The 18870-nt window shown below is 39.2% G+C and overlaps 2 protein-coding genes across 4 annotated transcripts in view; both read right to left on the reverse strand.

Moving 5' to 3' along the window:
* Nucleotides 1-1029: 1029 nt before the first annotated feature.
* Nucleotides 1030-9899, reverse strand: nol11 (nucleolar protein 11). Its single transcript, XM_027133685.2, has 18 exons — nucleotides 9727-9899; nucleotides 8033-8146; nucleotides 7667-7723; nucleotides 7332-7480; nucleotides 7067-7124; nucleotides 6753-6894; nucleotides 5972-6178; nucleotides 5801-5877; nucleotides 5327-5450; nucleotides 5041-5147; nucleotides 4868-4930; nucleotides 3961-4145; nucleotides 3722-3847; nucleotides 2662-2901; nucleotides 2435-2513; nucleotides 1941-2033; nucleotides 1519-1626; nucleotides 1030-1190 (listed from the first exon to the last, which is right to left on the reverse strand). The coding sequence occupies exons 1-18, from the start codon at nucleotides 9871-9873 to the stop codon at nucleotides 1077-1079; spliced, it is 2190 nt and encodes a 729-aa protein (XP_026989486.2). The 5' UTR covers nucleotides 9874-9899; the 3' UTR covers nucleotides 1030-1076.
* Nucleotides 9900-11387: 1488 nt separating this feature from the next.
* LOC113634527 (cytoplasmic phosphatidylinositol transfer protein 1) overlaps nucleotides 11388-18870 on the reverse strand; it is a 54235-nt gene continuing 46752 nt past the window's right edge. For 2 of the 3 annotated variants that reach the window (XM_027133550.2, XM_027133549.2), the window contains 3 exons: nucleotides 18352-18507; nucleotides 17908-17971; nucleotides 11388-16709 (listed from right to left, as the gene is read on the reverse strand). In XM_027133550.2, coding sequence (XP_026989351.1) covers nucleotides 16399-16709; nucleotides 17908-17971; nucleotides 18352-18507 — 531 coding nt within the window. In that variant the 3' untranslated portion in view covers nucleotides 11388-16398. Of the gene's footprint in view, nucleotides 16710-17180; nucleotides 17321-17907; nucleotides 17972-18351; nucleotides 18508-18870 lie in introns of all 3 variants that reach the window. The other variant, XM_027133552.2, reaches the window with a different exon arrangement.

The raw sequence follows: 18870 nt of genomic DNA on the forward strand, positions 1-18870 counted from the left end.
AAAATGATGCTAGCTAAATAAGCTAGCATCATAACAATAAAGCCATAAACAGGGCACAGTAATGCACAGGCATATACACTTATAATTTAGAGCTAAAACAACAATATATAAACATCAGGGTGTAACACTTTGTTTTATTAATGTAAACGTATATTTAAAGAAGTTAAATACATATATTACCATTAGCTAAATTTTTACATGGTGAATGTTGGTAATGCGGTAAAATGTCCACTAGGGGCGCCAAAGTACAAGTCTGTGCGTTGTTATGCATGAGAATTTACACACGTCTCTGACCTCTTTTCACGTGTCTAATAGATAATCGCGATTACTTAAATTAGTGGGATCTTTCACTCATTTTCCCCCAACATTTTCCCCCTCTGTTCATTTTTCCTCTTACCCCGATTTTCCCCCTCTTCTCTCCATCTTGAGGGCTTTAATAGCACATAAATAAATGAATGTCGATGATGCGGTAAAATGCCCACTAGGGGGCGCCAAAGTACAAGTCTGTGCTTTGTTATGTATGGGAATTTACACACGTGTCTCTGACCTCTGTTCACGTGTATAATACAGATTATCGTTATTACTTAAATTAGTATGATCTTTCGCTCATTTCCCCCCTTAATTTATTTTCCCCTCTGTTCATTTTTCTATTACCCAGATTTAATCCTCTTCTCTCTACCTTGAGGGCTTTAACAGCACGTGAATAAACTTCAGACACTATAATGACCAGATCTTCTGCCTTTATGTGCATGTACTTGTTACAGAACTCCTGAACCTGACAGCAGAACTGTACATTCTATATCATACTATACAATTCTATATAAAACACTTCAGTATTAAAAAAACACACAGAAAAACCTAAAATACACTGACTGAAAACACTGTTCTTATTGCTAAGAAATAGGAAATAAATACACAAAAACCTTTCACGACAACCTTAAACAATACTGCAAAGCACTAAACCAAGTGTAATAATTGTATTTATTTATAAAAAACAAAACAAAACAAAACACGCCACAAGTTACTGGCTGTAGGTCATTATGAGGGTTTTATTAAAAAGCGTCTGTACAGTTCGTCTAAAAGAGCTCTACCACCTCTATGGAATACTGGCCCAGCTCTTTGGACTGCTTGGATTGTCTGATCGCGTCGAGGCTTCCTTCGATCTTCCCCAGTTCAAAGTATAACTTCACCTATAGATCAATCAGAAGACATGAATATAAACATAGATGGAGTATTTAATATTATTAGAAAAGAATGCTGTGTTCATTGAAGGTCAAAGGGAAGAATCTGACAAGATGGGATTTCTTTTTGGACCAAAAGACACAAATTCCTTTAACATGTTATCAATGGAGCAGAAAGCCCTAGTTTTCCTGAAACTCCTTCCAAAACTGGAAGATTATGTCAAGTATCTGCCTAATAAGTCTCTGTGCTACACATTGCTACTATAAAAAAGATAAAAGTAGTTGGAGTAGTCTAGACAAAGAAATCTCCTTTATAAAGAAAAAGTGGTCGACTCACCTGCGATCTCACAAACTTGTGCAGGCCAGAGAGCAAGCTCTTAGCCTCGGGAGCCAAAACCAGGACTGTGAAGTGAGCATCGAGCAACAAGCAAACCCAATCCAAAATCTACAGGAAATTAAAAATAAATATATAAAATCAAAACATGAAGCCAAATGGATCAAATTCTGCAAATAAATAAATACATTCTCTCTCCATAGGACTAATGAGGCTCCCTTACACAGTTATTTATTTATTTATTTATTTATTATTTCCATTTTCTGTGAATTTCTCTTCACTTCAGAAAAGGGGGGGGGGGGGGGAAAGAAGAGAAAGAAATAGAAAACCAGAACTATACAGAATTATAAGAGGAGGCGTGAAGTATAGTTGTAGGTATAATATAAAGTTCACCACAGTGAAATAGTAAACATCAGACAACAGACCTGATTTATGGCTGGCATTCTTAAGGTGCGGATCTGAGCGTGAGCCTCGTGAGAATATTTCAGGTACAGGAACCTCAGGTACTGCAGGAAGAGCTGAACACAGGGACAAATGAACACAAAACTATCAACTTGTGCTGTAGTGAAATTTCACACCCAATACTTTTTCACCAAACTGCAATAAAAAATTTTATCAAAATTTATAAAAATGTTGAAGGTTAGTGTGATAAAGCCAACATAAAGTAAACGTTTATTAAATTCATGTATAAATCACAAAAAAACATAACTAAAATTTTTTTTAACTAAAAATAATTAACTTAAACATGGAGATTTTATTTCAATTTCATTGATTTATTTCATGAATTTCTGTAGCACTACAGCGCTGTCCTTTGTCTTGAATCATCAGCTCAATCCTCACTCCTAGTAAAAATGCCCCAGGGTTCGATTTAAACAGACTAAACACTGTGTAGTAAAACACACCGGCTTTGTGTACTTACTATAACCTGTGAGACGCTGAGGTCCTTCAGATGTGGAAGGAGGAGACTGTCGCTGTACGCCGTCTGCAGGATCTCGTTTCTGGTGAAAGGGTTAAGGAAAGATTTCGCATGTTGTACAGTTTCAAGTCTAACAAGTTGTTACATTTTCCATCTCAAGATTCTAGTAACAGTTTGTCTAATTCACTTTAAATCCAATCACAGAGTCATGAAATGTGGTCTCAGGATACAGTAGTGCTCCTTTGTGGAGTCCAATAGGACAGCTCATATCCAGAGCTAACGGGTCTCTGGGGGGTTTGGAGCCGAGGCCCGCGGTCTCTGAGAGAACGTCAGAGCTTTCCTCATCCAAAGGTGGAGGACAGAAACCGTTGTGCTTGTCTCCGTCTTTGTCAGGACTCTGAGTGAGAGCCTTCATGAAGAGTAGACTGTCTGTCTCCAGGTCCATGTGCTCCAATTCTGTGTCTGGAACACTAAAGTGTGAGATGGGGAAAGGGAGGGAGAGAAAAAAGGGCAAAAAAGGGAGAGAAGAAAGAAAGAGAGTGAGAAGACAAGAGAGAAATGGGGGGGGGGGGGTTTGTGTGAGTGAGAGATAGACAGATTTTATAACTGATCAGCTTCCTCTAGTTCATCAGTCATGTCCCACTGCACAGAAGGCTTGGGGCAGACTCAGGACCTGCTGGAGACATGACACCTCACGGGAAAACAAAATGAAAATAAATGAAGAATGAGCTCAGATAATTATTCAGTTAACACTATATACAGTAGGTAGCACGGTCCGTCACACAGGAAAGAGTCGTGTGAGTCTAAACAATAAGTGACCTGTGTCTGACAACACAACATATAAAGAGTGGTTAAAAAAAACTACAAGAAGTCGCTGTGCAAGAAATAAAATAAAGGTGTCATTTCAAAAGGAGCGTTGTAGGTGAAAAATATTGGATCAGGGAAACGTTGACAGATGCATGTCGGAGGATGCTGAATATAAATTATATTTAGCAGTGCCAAATATAATGCTACGCTAATGATGCTATTCTGATGCTAGCACCACCGTGCTTCACTGCAGGATGATGCTCACAGGGTAATGAACAGGGCTGGTTTTAAAGCATTCACCTGAACACACAGTGACAAATACAGCTAGCAACTGTTTGGTTTTTTTGACCAGAACTAAACAGATCCCCTCTGCACCTGCTCTAAACAACATAATAGAAATCTTTAAGAGTAATTTAATCGATGCTTTGCAGTCATCTCATAGGCAGTGAAGGACTATTTGACTCAGATGGCTGGGTCTCTCACCTGAGGATAGATTTGAGACAGGCACAGGTAACGGCTTCAGGAATATCAGGGAAGAGCTGCAGGCAGATCTGGCAAAGGCGGAAATCGCTTTTCTCTAAAGCCAGCGTCAGCAGGTCAGGACACACACTACACAAAAAACAAAGATGTGGTCCACTTGCCGATGAACAGAACTAGCCACATGGACAAAGTAACTGATGAAATTCAATGTATGTGTGTGTCTGTCTCTATCACTCTCTCACCTGTAGCACAGGTAGTGTGTGTCGACCAGCTGCAGCAGGGCAGCGTGTGGGTAGAACCCTGGCTCTGCTTGACACCGTGCTACTAAAACACACGCCAGTCTCCCGGCTGAGAGGTGCAACACTTCCTGTTCCGCTACACTGAGAAACTCCTGCAGCTGTTTGTCAACCTCCTGCACTTTGCTCACCTACAGGACACAAGCGTTTTACACACACAGACAGACCCCCATACACACACACAGACCCCCACACACACAGACAGACAGACCCCCACACACACACAGACAGACCCCCACACACACACAGACAGACAGACAGACCCCCACACACACACAGACCCCCCCACACACACAGACAGACAGACCCCCCCACACACACAGACAGACAGACCCCCCCACACACACAGACAGACAGACCCCCCCACACACAGACAGACAGACCCCCACACACACACAGACCCCCACACACACACAGACAGACAGACAGACCCCCACACACACACAGACAGACAGACAGACCCCCACAAACACACAGACAGACAGACAGACCCCCACAAACACACAGACAGACCCCCACAAACACACAGACAGACAGACCCCCACAAACACACAGACAGACAGACCGACCCACACAAACACACAGACAGACAGACCGACCCACACAAACACACAGACAGACAGACCGACCCACACACACACACAGACAGACCGACCCACACACACACACAGACAGACCGACCCACACACAGACGAACAGAACAGTACACACTCAATATGAAAGCCATTTAATTCCACACTAATCTTAAGGCCAAATCACAGTCAGTATTTAATTCTTGAATATGAAAATATCATGGACTAAACTCTCTAAATCAGTAATGAGTTTCTGTACGAGATGGACAGTAACCGGTTACCTTGATGTCCTCAGCCAGCTGCTCGACTGTCAGACTGCTCGACTGCTTCTTGGAGCTCAACTTCTACAGAGGAAATAGAGAATTAGAAAGTTTGTGATCTGATCCCCAGAGGTAATAAACTGAATAAGTGCATGTGTAAAGTGTTTATCGTCAACACTATGTCTATATCTTACAGTCCTCCGTGTGGACATGCCCCGGCTCTTCCCCTGGGTGTGTGTATGCGTCGCGCTGCCATGAAGCAGCTCATTCCAGGATGGCACAAGGGCTGGACCCTTGCTCTCTAAATGAAAGAAAATAAAAGGGAGCTTATTACTGCTGCTGTAATCACAATTCTTCACATTTGTCTAGATAAAGTTAGTGCCAAGTGTTTTATTTGCATAAAAAAAAATGCACAAAAAAATAAAAAGAGTTCTAAAAGGCATTTCAGGTATCGTGATGTCAGTAAAATGAGTTCGGTACCCTTCGTGCTGGTCTGTTTCAGCTTCCCCACAGCGGTGGCCAGAGAGGACTTCTGACATTCGAAGGGAATCACAGACAGCAATTTCCCATGACACACAAACAGCTTGCCGGAGTAGCACCACATCTACAGACAAGCAGTCATAAGACATCATGAGCACACGTGCACTTTATACGAGTTGCTTCGTGTAATTTCTTTTTTTTTTTTAGCCCTCAGTTCTGTGTCGCCTTGTGTAGCTCTGTGTCTTTGTGTCACCAGGGTCCTAGAGGAATAGCGTTTCACTTCACTGTGTGTGTGTGTGTGAGAGAGAGAGAGGTGGGGGGGGGGGGGGGTATAGAACCACACTGAAGATCAACCAGCACACACTGATGAATTGATACTTCATCATATGAACCAGTCCAGTCTGAATAGAGCTTCATAGCTCACACTAATAGTGTGTGTGTGTGTGTGTGTGAGAGAGAGAGAGAGAGAGTGACCTGGCCATAAATCCTGCCTGGAAGCTCTCTGGCAGCCTGCAGTGTCTGAAAGTGTGTGTTCCACAGACACAGGAAATCTGTGGGAAACAAACAAGTCAAAAATGACAGTTAGCACATAGACTAATATTAGTGGACTAATCTTCTGTAAGTGTGTGAGTGCAAATCTGGTACCTTTCCCAGTTCCAGCTGAGGGATGCGGTGTTCCCACCACAGCAATGTGAGCCTGGTCCAGAGGCAGGAGCGAGGCACGGCTCAGATCTCCGTCTCCAGCAGGCAGCTGCAGGAGCAGAGAGCGCGGGAGACACTGAATGTCTTCAGCTGGCACTGTAACAGCGGGCCGAGCCAAAAGAAGGCTCTCATACACGGCACCGCTACGTACTGAGGAAAGAGGATCAGCCAGGACTTGGTAAGAACCTTGAAGGCATTTCAGCATTACTATTTAAATGTTCCTAATATTTTATTTGAAAAGAATAAATAAATAAATAAAATGAACTGGTGTATTTCTAGTTACTCACAATGTAAATCTATGGACACACTTTTTAAATGACTCTAAATCAATAGGCTGAATAAATATGTATTATTTACAGCATGCTTTTCAATATTTGTGTTAATACAGCACTTTGAAAAAAATATAAAATTTATGATTTTCTTCTCCAGGGAAACAGGATTCACTGCTGAATCTGACATGACAATCTGCTGGACTATAGAGCACACTACACTTCCTACAGCACTGCTAACGACATGTGGCTGCATTAAAAGTCCTTGTGTACGAGCTGTTACTATAGTAACTACAATAATAATGTATCAGGGGCAGCAGTTTAACGTAAGCTTATCGTTCATGCTACAGCTTGAACTATGCTCTGAGTAACAAATTATATGTTAGCAATAAAAATGAACAGAAATGAGATGATGTAAGGAAATGACGGAATAAGAAGGACAGACGGACGCTTACACAGGTACAGCAGGTGAACGTTTCCGTCTTTGAAGGTGGCAGCGTAGCTGAGGGGAGCCGACAAGCTGGGCTCCGTCTCTAACCTGTGCTTTGATAGAGTGTTAGGGCTGAACCTTTGGACATACAGGAAGTGCTCTCCTTTCTGAAACACACAAACAAATGTACTTCCTATAACTGAGAAGTTCAGCTCTGCTGGTGATCAGTTCACTGGTATCCAGGAGGAGTTACACTAAATCATCTTAGAGAAGTGTGAACAGAAATATTTAATCTGTGGTCTTACATACAGATAGCTGAGGTGAGTGTGTGTGTTGTACCTGTTCTGTGCTGAAAAGAAGGATGAGCCGCTGCTCTGTCCGCACCACTGTACTCCACCTGCACACAAACCAATCAGCAGGTTTCAGACTTCATATGGCTTTGTGGCACTATAGTGCTAATTATGATCATTGTTTGTGAGTCTGTTTTGCTCAAAGTGAGTCACGTTTGTCCGTTTTCAGTTTCCATGACTATTAACACGTTAAGTAAGACGGAGTTTCACCAAGTTTAACCAGTCAGTTCAGGTCACACCGTGTCTGGTCTCACCTGATGACCTCCTCCTGTGATAGCACTTCCTCTACAGGCTGCTGAGGTGCAGTGAGGAGCGAGTCGAGGAGTCGAACAGCACCGCGCTGAAACAGAACCACTGGCTCCTGCTCTGGGGCTGAGTGTATTCGGTATATCTCAGCTGACACCTGATACGCACAGACAGACATGCGTGCACACAGACACATGCAGACAGACAGACAGACGCACACACACACAGACAGACACACACGCAGACAGACACACACACACGCAGACACGGTTTGTTTAGAATCATTTTCTTACATTATTAGACTCTAGATCTGGTACAATAATTGACATTCAAACACACTCACTGTTGCTTTGAAAGCTTTGTCCATACTGACTTCTTCATCTTTCCACACTCTGATGACCTAAACAAGGCACAGGGGGGGAAAAAAGAGACAGCTTGAAGAACAACCTTTGATAGCTTTAATAATCTAAGAGAGAAACTCACACACCGCATGGCAGACCCACAACATTCAATTAATCTATAAACTGATAAAATGTATGATGTTCCTTTCATTAAAAAACACAGCAATGTGAAGTTATGGGATACTACTTAACACCATGTTGAGAGGATTAGCGCCACATGCCATGGAACGCTTCACACTCAACTCATCACTGATTCATTTCTAATAACCTCACATTCTGTCATGCTGCATTAACTTCTCTTCACTTACCTTTTCATCCGTAACGACCACATACTCGCTGGTCTGTGTGTTATAGACAGCAGGACAGGACACACGCTGGCCCTGTTTGACTGACCAGCTGCCCAGCGGCTTCTGATCAGAAACCTGCGAAAGGTCAACAGAGTTGGATTAATGCTGCAATCAAGTGCTCCATGAAGCCTGACAGAGTTATAAGTTAACATTATTTCAAAACCAGTGACGTTAAAGAATTGTAAAACACAACCTGAATACAGCAAGTGATGACAGCAGAAGTTACTTAACACTGCTTAATTGTATAACAGACAATAAGCTCAGCACTTTGTAAACAGTCAGTGTTTATTTCTTTCCACAAGCCATCAGACTCCTCAATAATTGAACTGAACTGTACTGAGCACAATACACACACACGCACGCGCGCACACACTGCATTGACCCACACCAAATACACACTCTTCCAATATACATCCATGTTTACAGCACCACTATATCAAATTTGTTTACATGCTGTTTTGCACACTGTTTCTGCTCTTTGCACATGCTGTCTCACATTTCAGTCTATTGATGTTTTGCACAATACATTACCTCATAATGTAACTGCTGCTCTAATACTAATGTGTTCATTCCAGTATTTCTGCACACACAATATTAAACATACAGTATTTTCACTGGTCAGTGCTGCTTTTGTGTGATGTCTTTTTGTCTTGTCCTGCACTGTATTTTGTCTTGTCCTGCACTGTTTTTCTGTCCTTTTTGTCTTGTCCTGCACTGTTTTTCTGTCCTTTTTTGTCTTGTCCTGCACTGTTTTTCTGTCCTTTTTTGTCTTGTCCTGCACTGTTTTTCTGTCCTTTTTTGTCTTGTCCTGCACTGTTTTTCTGTCCTTTTTTGTCTTGCACTGATTTTCTGTATTTTGGTCTTGTCTTGCACTGATTTTCTGTCTTGTACTGTTTTTCTGCGTTTCTTTCCTGCTCTGTTTGCACAGTTGCACTTTGCGTCTAGGACTAACTTACTTAAGCCCTTAGCTCTGTCTTTGTGTAGCACCATGATCCTGGAGAAACGTTGTCTCTTTTCACTGTGTACCGCAACAGCTATATATGGTTGAAATGACAATAAAAGCTTCTTGACTTGACTCGAGTCAAACGTTTACTGGTTTCTTAGTTAAACGAAAAGGTTCGTTTTCTTGTCTTATTTTCTTACAATACAGGACATAAAACGTGTTTGCACACGTTCCCCATCATCACAGATGCACATGAACAGATAATTCTGCTTAAAGTGGGAGCGCATCCCAGCCCCTATAATCACTCCACACTGAGGGCTTTAACTCCTTACTGACAGTGATGTCAACATCTTACATCACATTGTATAGTGTGGATGGATTCAGGTGCGTTATTTATGCTGTAGGAAGCTCATATTTATTATTTAGGGGTTATTTAGAATTCAGCCGAATGACTTTACTTGTTTGCTAAATTCAATTACTTAGCTAAAGCTAACTGGTAAAGCTAACGTTAAAACGTTGTTACACCCACGAGCAGCTATTAAAGCTAACTTTATTTAATACAAAGTGAATCTAAGATAAAACGTCACACTGTTTCACGCTCCTTAAGAAGTTTATGTGAAGATTAAACCGCTTTAATGTGTCGCTGTTTACAGCAGTGTTTACACGCTAAGCTAACAGCGCGTGCCACGCTAACATCCGGTTTGTTTATTACCTTGTACACGGTGACAGAGCGCGTGCAGTCGGTAACGATCACACGGTCTTCGTCTCCGTCCGGCTCGATCCCCTGAATTCCCGAGTCGGTGGAGTTCTGCCATGACACGAGACCGCACAGCGTGTACGCCTCATACAGAGCCGCCATGTTTCTGAACGACTCCTCGAAAACATCGCGAGATCACGCAACGAGATGACACGAGCCAATCAGCGACCGAGTTGTGAGTTAAGAGTTCACCGGGCGATAATCACACCGCCACCTAATGTCCTGGAGGATATGTTTAAGAACGCGACACTGTTTTACAGCACGTGTTTTTGATTTGTGGATGTTTTCTATGCGTGAATAAATACTCGAGATAAGCCCCGAATCATTAAAAAACTAATATTTTCAGAATCATTTGAAAAATGATGCAAAAAACAAGCAAGTTTATCACCAAAATAACGCCATACACACGATAAAGCACGGTGGTGGTAGCATTATGTCATGCAGATTCCCCTCAGCTGGGACCACAAAATACCTCCAAAATACCACTGAACTGAAGATGAGGAGAAATGTCACCTTCCAGCACGTCCACAACCCAAAACACAAATCTAAGTTAACAAAGAAACGACTTCAGTTGAAGAAGATCGTAGTTTTGAAACTGCCCTGTCCTAGCCCGAGACCCCCTTGCTATTTTATAGATCTGGAAGATTTTTGCAAGAAAGAAAGTTATCTATTCAAGTCAATTCAATATATTTGTATAGCGCTTTTAACAATTCCCCATTGTCTCAAAGCAGCTTTACAGAAGTATGGAAACCAAAAAGAGGAAAACAAACAAACAAACAAACAAATAAATAAATAAAATAATAATAATAAGTAGAAATAAAATAAATAAGTTAATATGTATATGTATAAATATATATTAAAGTTTAAATTTAATTTAAAATAGATTAATTTAAAATGTAAAATATTATATATCTACTATATGTCTATTCCTAGCAAGGAAAAACTCCATGAGATTATATGAGGAAGAACCATGAGAGGAACCAGACTCAGAAGGACACCCATCCTCATTTGGGTGACACTTTACAGTAGATATTGTAAATGTAAATAATGTCATTTCTACAACAGTTTATATAAGTTAACAGAGAGTTCCTTAGGAGCTAATGGGCATCGTAAACTCTGAGTTCAACGCAGACCTGATTGCTGATAAAGACCAGACCATACAACTGACTGACAACATTGGTTCACAAGAAAGCATGACAGTCTCCGGGCGGCTTCATCCACAACAATCCCATGAGACACTGGCTGACTGGCTTATCTCAGTTTAAGTAGTGTGTAGACGTTTTATATCCTCTGTAAATAGCATCCAGAAAAAAATCCACACCAGTGATGAAAATGTGTGTAGCAGGAGTAAAGAATCTGATGCCTGCATGCAGTGGAAAAGGCATTCATCTTACCAAACAATATTGACTTCAAGATAAGGTTCCTCAGCTATCTGAGCTGCACTACTTCGTTCTAACCTCATAATTTCACCAGTAACGTCTCCCAAATGAATAAACAGAATAATAAATAAAATATGCTGTATAAGATTACAAACAGACATATCCATAGACATATAATTTGTAAGATCACATTCATGTAGGAATTCCCATCCCGCACAATGACATCACAACACAAGCTTTATCATAGCAAGTCGTTTTATTTTCTACAAGAATTAGGAAAAGAATAATTACAACAAATCAGAATAAAATATACAGGAACCTAAAGAGGCTAAAAGGATGGCACTTGGTCATGAATGAGGACTCTATTAGGAAGGAGGCTGCCTTGATAGGCACCATGACATCACCAGAATTTAATGGCTAAAAATGAAATGAATACGCTTGGTCCTCTACCTTTAGGCATGGACGGCAAAGCAACACTTGAGGAATAAATTGGAAAACATTTTTAGAATTCAGCACTCTAATAGCTCTAATATTGAAAATATAAAACGTTAAATGCTGGACAGAACTGGACAGAATCCAGAACTGAAAGTCACATTAGGATTTCTAATGTTATGGCTTTAGATTTAATGCTTAATCTGCTGAGAAGAAAGGAAAAAAAAAAATTGGAAAAATAATTGCTTCCAAATATATTCAACTAACAGTATAGTCATGGACATCCTCAAAAATATCCTCAGTTCCCTGTTTTTTGTTTAGACAGAGGCCGATTGTGAATCTGATTGTGAACTTTAAGAAGGCAACATTTATTCTAATCTGGTTGGATTTACAGGAACACGTGTCAAGTTTCAGCCAGGGTTCTGTTAGTCGGCTCTGAAATGAGATGTAGACATCTTCTATAGTTTATCTATTATATATACTGTAGATGTAAAAAAAAGGGGGGGGGATTCTAAATATTATATCAAAATATATGGATATCAGTATGCACCTCTTTGTAATAAAGAGGTAAAGTAATCATCTGGACAAATTTAACTGAATTATGTTCAGACTTCAGGCATCGTGACTGATCTGATCATTGAGTGTTTCATTCCAATTATAGATTTTGACGACTGAATCACCTCACTGCTACTGATAGACAACAGGCCACAGAGGAAGTAAAGAGCAAACTGCAAAACACCAACATGACCAGATCACTACTTATAAAAATGTACAAAAATGGAAATTTCCAAAACAAAAAAACAAACAAAACAAAACCATAGAATCATGAATCGTTTTGTTTTTCTAAGTCATGCTACCCCTCGAAACAAGAAATTCTACAACAGAAAGCAAGGCTAGCAAATACATACATCATCTGGCTCATTTTTGTTGACCATCCAGGCAGTCGCATGTTCGCAGGTAAAAGTCAAGCAAGAAAAGTTCAAAATAACAACCTTCTATTAACAACAAACAAAATATCTACTTTAAACGGTTTTCACTTCACACCCATATGGAAAATCTTAAAAAAAAAAAAAAAAAGAAGAAAAAAAAACTGTACAAAATAATATTTACAAACCCAGTTCAGGCAGAAGCACAGCGGTGGGTTTGGATAGAAATCATTTTCTGGCGATCGTGGTGCAAAGTGCTGAAGTTTAAGGGGGGTTGAACTAAGTATTTGACAAATACAAAGGAAATAATCTTAAAGCACTAATTAGGACCTGCTGCAAGTCCTGGGATTTCAGAAGCAGACGTGCGGATGGAAAACGTGTGTATGGTGATAACTGGATTATTGGACTTTATCTCCATGCTGCTGCCTGATAAATCATGTGTAGTGATCACTTGTAAGAACACAATGGATTGTTCAAGTAAACACAGTTATTGCTGTGGTAACATTTTCAAATAAGATTTTTAAGAGCAAATGGTCAAATGGTGTATTCGAGAGACATCTTGAGGCATGTGACAATTTATTTAATCAGGAATTTGTGAATTTATTTTGTGACTAAGGATCTGAATAAAAAAAATTACAATTTAATCTGTGAGAAGTTTTAACTGAATAAACATCATATAAACTTTTTTTGTTTCTATTTAAACCAATAGATGAAAAGAAAATCAGGAACACATTAAAATATCATCATCATCCCATGTGGCAACATTACCGCATTACTGTAAGGTGCTTATGAAAATGTCTGCAGCTCAGAAGGCAGCAGAAGGACAGCTGTCCTCTACGGTTTCCTAGTTTTGAACAATATGTGCGGTCAGTGATTTGTTAGATCAAAGCACTCAGTGGAATCTTCTCATTAATAACTGAATCAAATATCTTTTTAGAGGTGAAACTGAGTGAGTAGAGACAGTTTGTAATCACGGTGCCTTCAGAAGAACGAATAATTGTGTTTCAATAATTGGAATCAATTTTTCTAAAACTGTTCTAAAACCACTGACCGTATCTTTAACAACATCTCAAGCCCTTTAATCAAGACAAACAGAATTCTACATCTTATCATTGTGTTGAGGTGTTGATGGAGTGGTGCTGAATTTTATGAGACTAGTTTAAAAGCCAAGTTCTTGTTTTAAACAAATAATTGATAATTAAACCAAATAGAAGGTTTTGCAAGCAGCAAACCAAAGGAAACTGTACATGTGTACAGTGTATATGTAAATGTACAGAACGACTCTCATATAGCAAAACAGAGGGAAAATATTTTCAGATCTAGTTTAAGGTTTTATATATAACTCTGCGGTATAACCTTTTTTTTATTTACTGTGGTTATTTTAATACAATAATGTGTATTATAACAAACTGTGGTTACAAGTTTCTCAAATATTGTGATCAGAATTTTATAAAGATGCATAACTAATGCAGAAATGAAACCATTTTATATCTTTGTAGACTATTAAAAAAAAAAAAAAAACAAAAAAAAACACCCCATAAACTGTGTTTTTAAACTAAAAACTATTCCCTGGATCATACAGTTTAGGATGGTATTAAAGACTCAAGTAGCAGCATGGTCAAGAATTTTTATCTTTGTCACAAATGGCTCTGGGTGCAAGTCGGAAAATATAATTCAAGGTGCTTCACACGTCCTCCCAGTCGTTTAAAAAAAAAAAAAAAAAAAAAAAAAAAATTAAGATAGAGAAAAACACTAAAAAATGCTATTAATAGTTTCAAAAATGTTTAGACATGATAAAGACATCTGTATAGACTGTATAGAGATCTATTGATTGACATATTTACATGTACATGCAGAGGCACTGTCGGAGCTGCTGTGTGGTTTGGAGCATGCTCAGTGCACTTTTGTCTGTATATAAACCGAACTGAACTCACCAGCAGTCCCTGCCTCTTATATGCATATACACAGGACTTTACAGAGCCTGTGAACAGTCCATGCAGCTTTTAATAAAACCCTGTCTACAATGGAAGGGGAAGCAGCAGCTAGTTTGGAAAGCGTTAGTGGTGTGTTTTTATACTTCAGCCAGGCTTAAATATGTCCTTAGGAATCGCATTTCTGTTTCTTCTGATTTTCATTCCTTTTAACAAAGAACGTGCGCAATAGAAATGGGGAAAAAAAAAAAAAAAGATAAAATGAAGGTATTTTCCTGTTCAGTGGTGTTATTCTAAAAGCTGGAGGCAAAATCATCAGGCAAAGGAGGACATTAAGGAAGGTTAGACTTAATGAATTCATTCATACATGCAGGTAGACATGCTCGCTTCAATAAAACACTCAGTCCTACGCTTGATTTATGTTTTCCTTATTCGAGATATCAAATAGCAAAATCCAGAACATCTTCATTAACTGTGGCATTTTTTTAAAAAAAAAACTGAATAAAGCATTATGACCTGCTTGATTTCTTACCCCATGCTCTGTATGAGCATCGTCTTACCCTTGCTGCGGCTAAGGGTCAGATTGTCATAGAAGCTGCTTCCAAACTTTTTGGACCCAAAAAAAAAAAAAAAGAAATTGTTCAGTTTATTTTGAAGCACTGGCTGAGGAACTTGTATAAAGTAGATCCAAGACATCCATTAAGACAAATCTGGCTTGTAAGAACAAACCCTGGAATCCTGGATGGCTGTGATATTGGAATATCTGAGAGAGGATTTCGTATTTTTCCTGCCGTGGCTTTGGAAAGGCTGGCACCTATGAAGACCTGAGAAGCATTCTGTCTAGGCGGATTTGCATGGCTAAATGGAAGTGGAAAAAGGGAGAAAAAAAAAAAACAAAAAAAAAAAAAAAAAAAAAAGATACTTTAAAATATGTTATTTTTAGGAGGAAGGAAAAAAAAAAAAGCCTAAAAGTCTGAGGTCACACAAAAGCCTGTGATGAAACTATTTTTTTTTTCATTTAAAACAGAAAACAAACAAAATTTTCAAACAAAAGCGTTCAGCAATTATTAGCAAACGTTGTCATTAGAGCAAAATATCAATTACTTAGAATGCAGGAAAATATTCTACTTTTTCTACTTTAAATAAATGCGTTGAATGCGAATTACAAGCTCTCTCATTCGTGGTCTCAGACTTTTGGACCCCACTCTCTATCTGTGAGTATTTTATCTTCCTCGATGTTGTGAGACGTCATTGCTTAAAGATGCAGTTTGTAATTTAAAATAAATATTTCTACCCTTACTGTAATTGTTCGCTTGAAAAAAAATATTTTGATGTAATCTACAGTATTAGATCTTATTACTGTAATCTCAGCTCTGTTGATTTTCCCTAGAAGGTAAATTATAAGGAATTTTCCAGAGAGGACATGGAGTCAGTAGCAAGGAAAGGAAAGACTCCTTGTATCATAGGTAGAAAATAATTTTACAAAAAATTACAAACTTATTCTTTAAAATGACACATCATCTTAATCCATGATCCTAATCGGGGATACCTGTTTCGTAGTTGCTAAGGCAACCGTATTTAAGCCACAACAGGTAGTCCCCCAATCGTTTTAGACGATTTCATAATAAAATGATGGGAGAAATAAAAGTAACAAGTACTTTATAAGCCTTAATAAGTAGCTTTTATGGTCTGTTTTTTTTTTTAAAAACTTATAACAGAAATTAAGACGCATCACAATATCTGAATGCAGATATTTAACATTATTTGCCAAATATGAGAAAATATAAACTGTTGAGGCAGAGGCTCCCTTGCAGGGAGGAAGCCCATTTACATGGTCAGTAACTGGAGTCTTTTAGAAATTTGCAACATGGAGCAAGTGGAAGGAGCAGAGTGAGTGAACTGTGTTTACAAAATCCTGATTGAAGGAAGAAATCACAAGGATGCGTGCCACAGACTCAGTCACTCCGTCTGGTTGGATGCAGGGCTGAGAGAAGCGTGGTTAGGGGCTGGAACAGGCTCCGACTGTCCGGGTTCAGGCAGAGTGAGCGTTTCAGGGGCGGATTTCTTGCGGGGTCGCTCTTTAGGGACGGAGAGGAACTCGGGGGCGTCTGTGTAAAGCGGAGTGGATGGAGCACTGGCCGGGCCGGTGGGGGCCAGAGACGAGAGCGGCGTCTCACCAATTGAAATGGACGGAGGGAAAAAGCCGATCTTCTGGTTGGTGGCCTCCTGGATCCTTCGCTCAAACTCTCTCACCTCATCCATTGTCATGTCTTTAAAAAATAAAAATACAATAAAAATTCAAATACAGATATAGTATTCTATTTCATGGAATATATCGATTTTGTGTTTCCATAAATTACATTTTTACTGCAACGTCCAATTTTAATTTTTTTTTAAGTGTTCATTTTGATTGCATTATCTTTACATTCTCATTCTACTTTACCACTGATGCAATTTTCCCCAAGCAAAAGAAACAAAAAACAAAACAAAACAAAACAAAACAAAAAAAAAAACAATTTAGGGTTCTAATTACATGTACTAAAAATGACATCATTTGCATTAAATGAAGGAAGTGATGTCAGAATGCATGTTGAGTTATGGAGCTGAATGTTCAAAAAAGTGTGTGTGTCTGGGATTCTATTTCAGGTGAATCAGTATACTCGCTGATATAAAAAGAGAATCAGGGCTGAAGGGTGGATCTCGCTAAGGAAAAAGAGATTTAAAAAGAAATCCACACATACGCTGACTTTGTCTAGGATCCCTAAGCCATCCAGAGATGGAGAGGAATTGGTGGAATGCTCTTGCTGCTCATGGCAAACTTTAATGTTGGTTTTTTCATGCATTTGCTTCTCGTACTCCCGAACGTCGTCCAAAGCCATATCTGCAAAGGCAGGGGGAGGGTGGGGCAAAAACCATGGACATCTTCATTAAGGAACACTGAGGACGGGGTACGCTGGTGTCATAGGGTTAGGTTTCAGGGTCAAATGTCGAACCAGAAGGCTGAGCCAGGAGGGTTTTCGGTGCCGGTTAGTCAGTGATTGAGGTGAAAGGATGTTAGGGGAGATGATCTAGCTTTTCAACTCTGGGCAAAAAGATGGCAAACCTGAAGAAGGGATTTCCCATCCCTTAAGTTCAGCAGACAGGAAGTTTAAATCAGAGGAATTAAAGGGCAACATTCCCATGCAAACCAAAAAAAATAAAAAAAAGTGAATCATCTTTAAAGACAAACTGAGGATCTTTTATCATGCGGAAGAGACTGGCCGTTATCACTCAGTTTAAGATTAGAGAAGGAAAGAGAAAGTTTCATTTGAACGATTTCATGTTCAAATTTGGTGAGGGTGACAATTATTTCAGCATCAGCCTTTTATTTGTTTGCACTTACCTCCTGTCACATGACCTAACACGAAAACAAGCTCAAATGTTTAGCTGTGATATGGTTATAAGGCCACATGCATGATTAGTACTTACCAATCCATTCATCCACCCAAGCAAAGGCCTGTCTATGGCCCAGCAGCAGCACGTCCCTCACCACCTATAAGAGAAGGAACAAGGACACAGGAGAAAAGAGAAAATAAGTATAAAAAAAATATATAGAGACATATATATATGAGTATATCTCTTTTTAAATCATGAATAATACCAATATTCAGAATGCCTTTTCATTTAGAAAGGCATAATGAAATAATAAAACTGGTAAATCAATAAATAACTGCATGGCATTATTTATGTTTAACAACTAGAGACATTTTAGTGCCTGTTAATATGACATTGTTCTACATTTACAGCTGAAGTGTTGAATAAAATATGAGAGCAATTTCAGACTCATAAACAGCACTGTAACTATTTAATAAAACGTTCTGTATGCTTTATAAACACTTGGTAGCCAGTAAAAAGCATGAAAGGGTTTTGTACCTTGTGTACAAACTGTTCGACACGTGTCTGGAGGCCCCACACCTCAAACTTTACAGTCACGAGCTTGTAGGAGCACATGATGGGATTCTGAGTGTCCCGCCAGCCTTCCTGCAGCATGCCGCGAGACGTCTTCTCCGATTTAAAATAGCGCAGATCCTGCAAATGGACACAATTTTTATGATGACCAGCTCGACTAATGTTTCTCATGTTGTGTGGCTTCCTAGATTTAATATTATTCCTCCTTATTAACGGGTATAAGGTGAATATTATAACAGCTTTAATATTATTCCTGGACATTGTCTTAAAGCAGCTTTACAGAACATAAGAAATACTGCAAAAAGTACAAAAAGGTTAACATACAAATATTTATACAATGATTCAAGATTAATATTAGACTTATATTTAAATGTGTTTGCATTTATATCCATAATGAACAAGCCTGAGGTGACTGCAGTGAGGAAAAACTCCCTTAGATGGAAGAGCAAGAAACATTGAGAGGAACCAGACTCAAAAGAGAAC

The sequence above is a fragment of the Tachysurus fulvidraco genome, chromosome 5 (assembly GCF_022655615.1).
Source record: "Tachysurus fulvidraco isolate hzauxx_2018 chromosome 5, HZAU_PFXX_2.0, whole genome shotgun sequence".
NCBI lineage: Eukaryota > Metazoa > Chordata > Actinopteri > Siluriformes > Bagridae > Tachysurus > Tachysurus fulvidraco.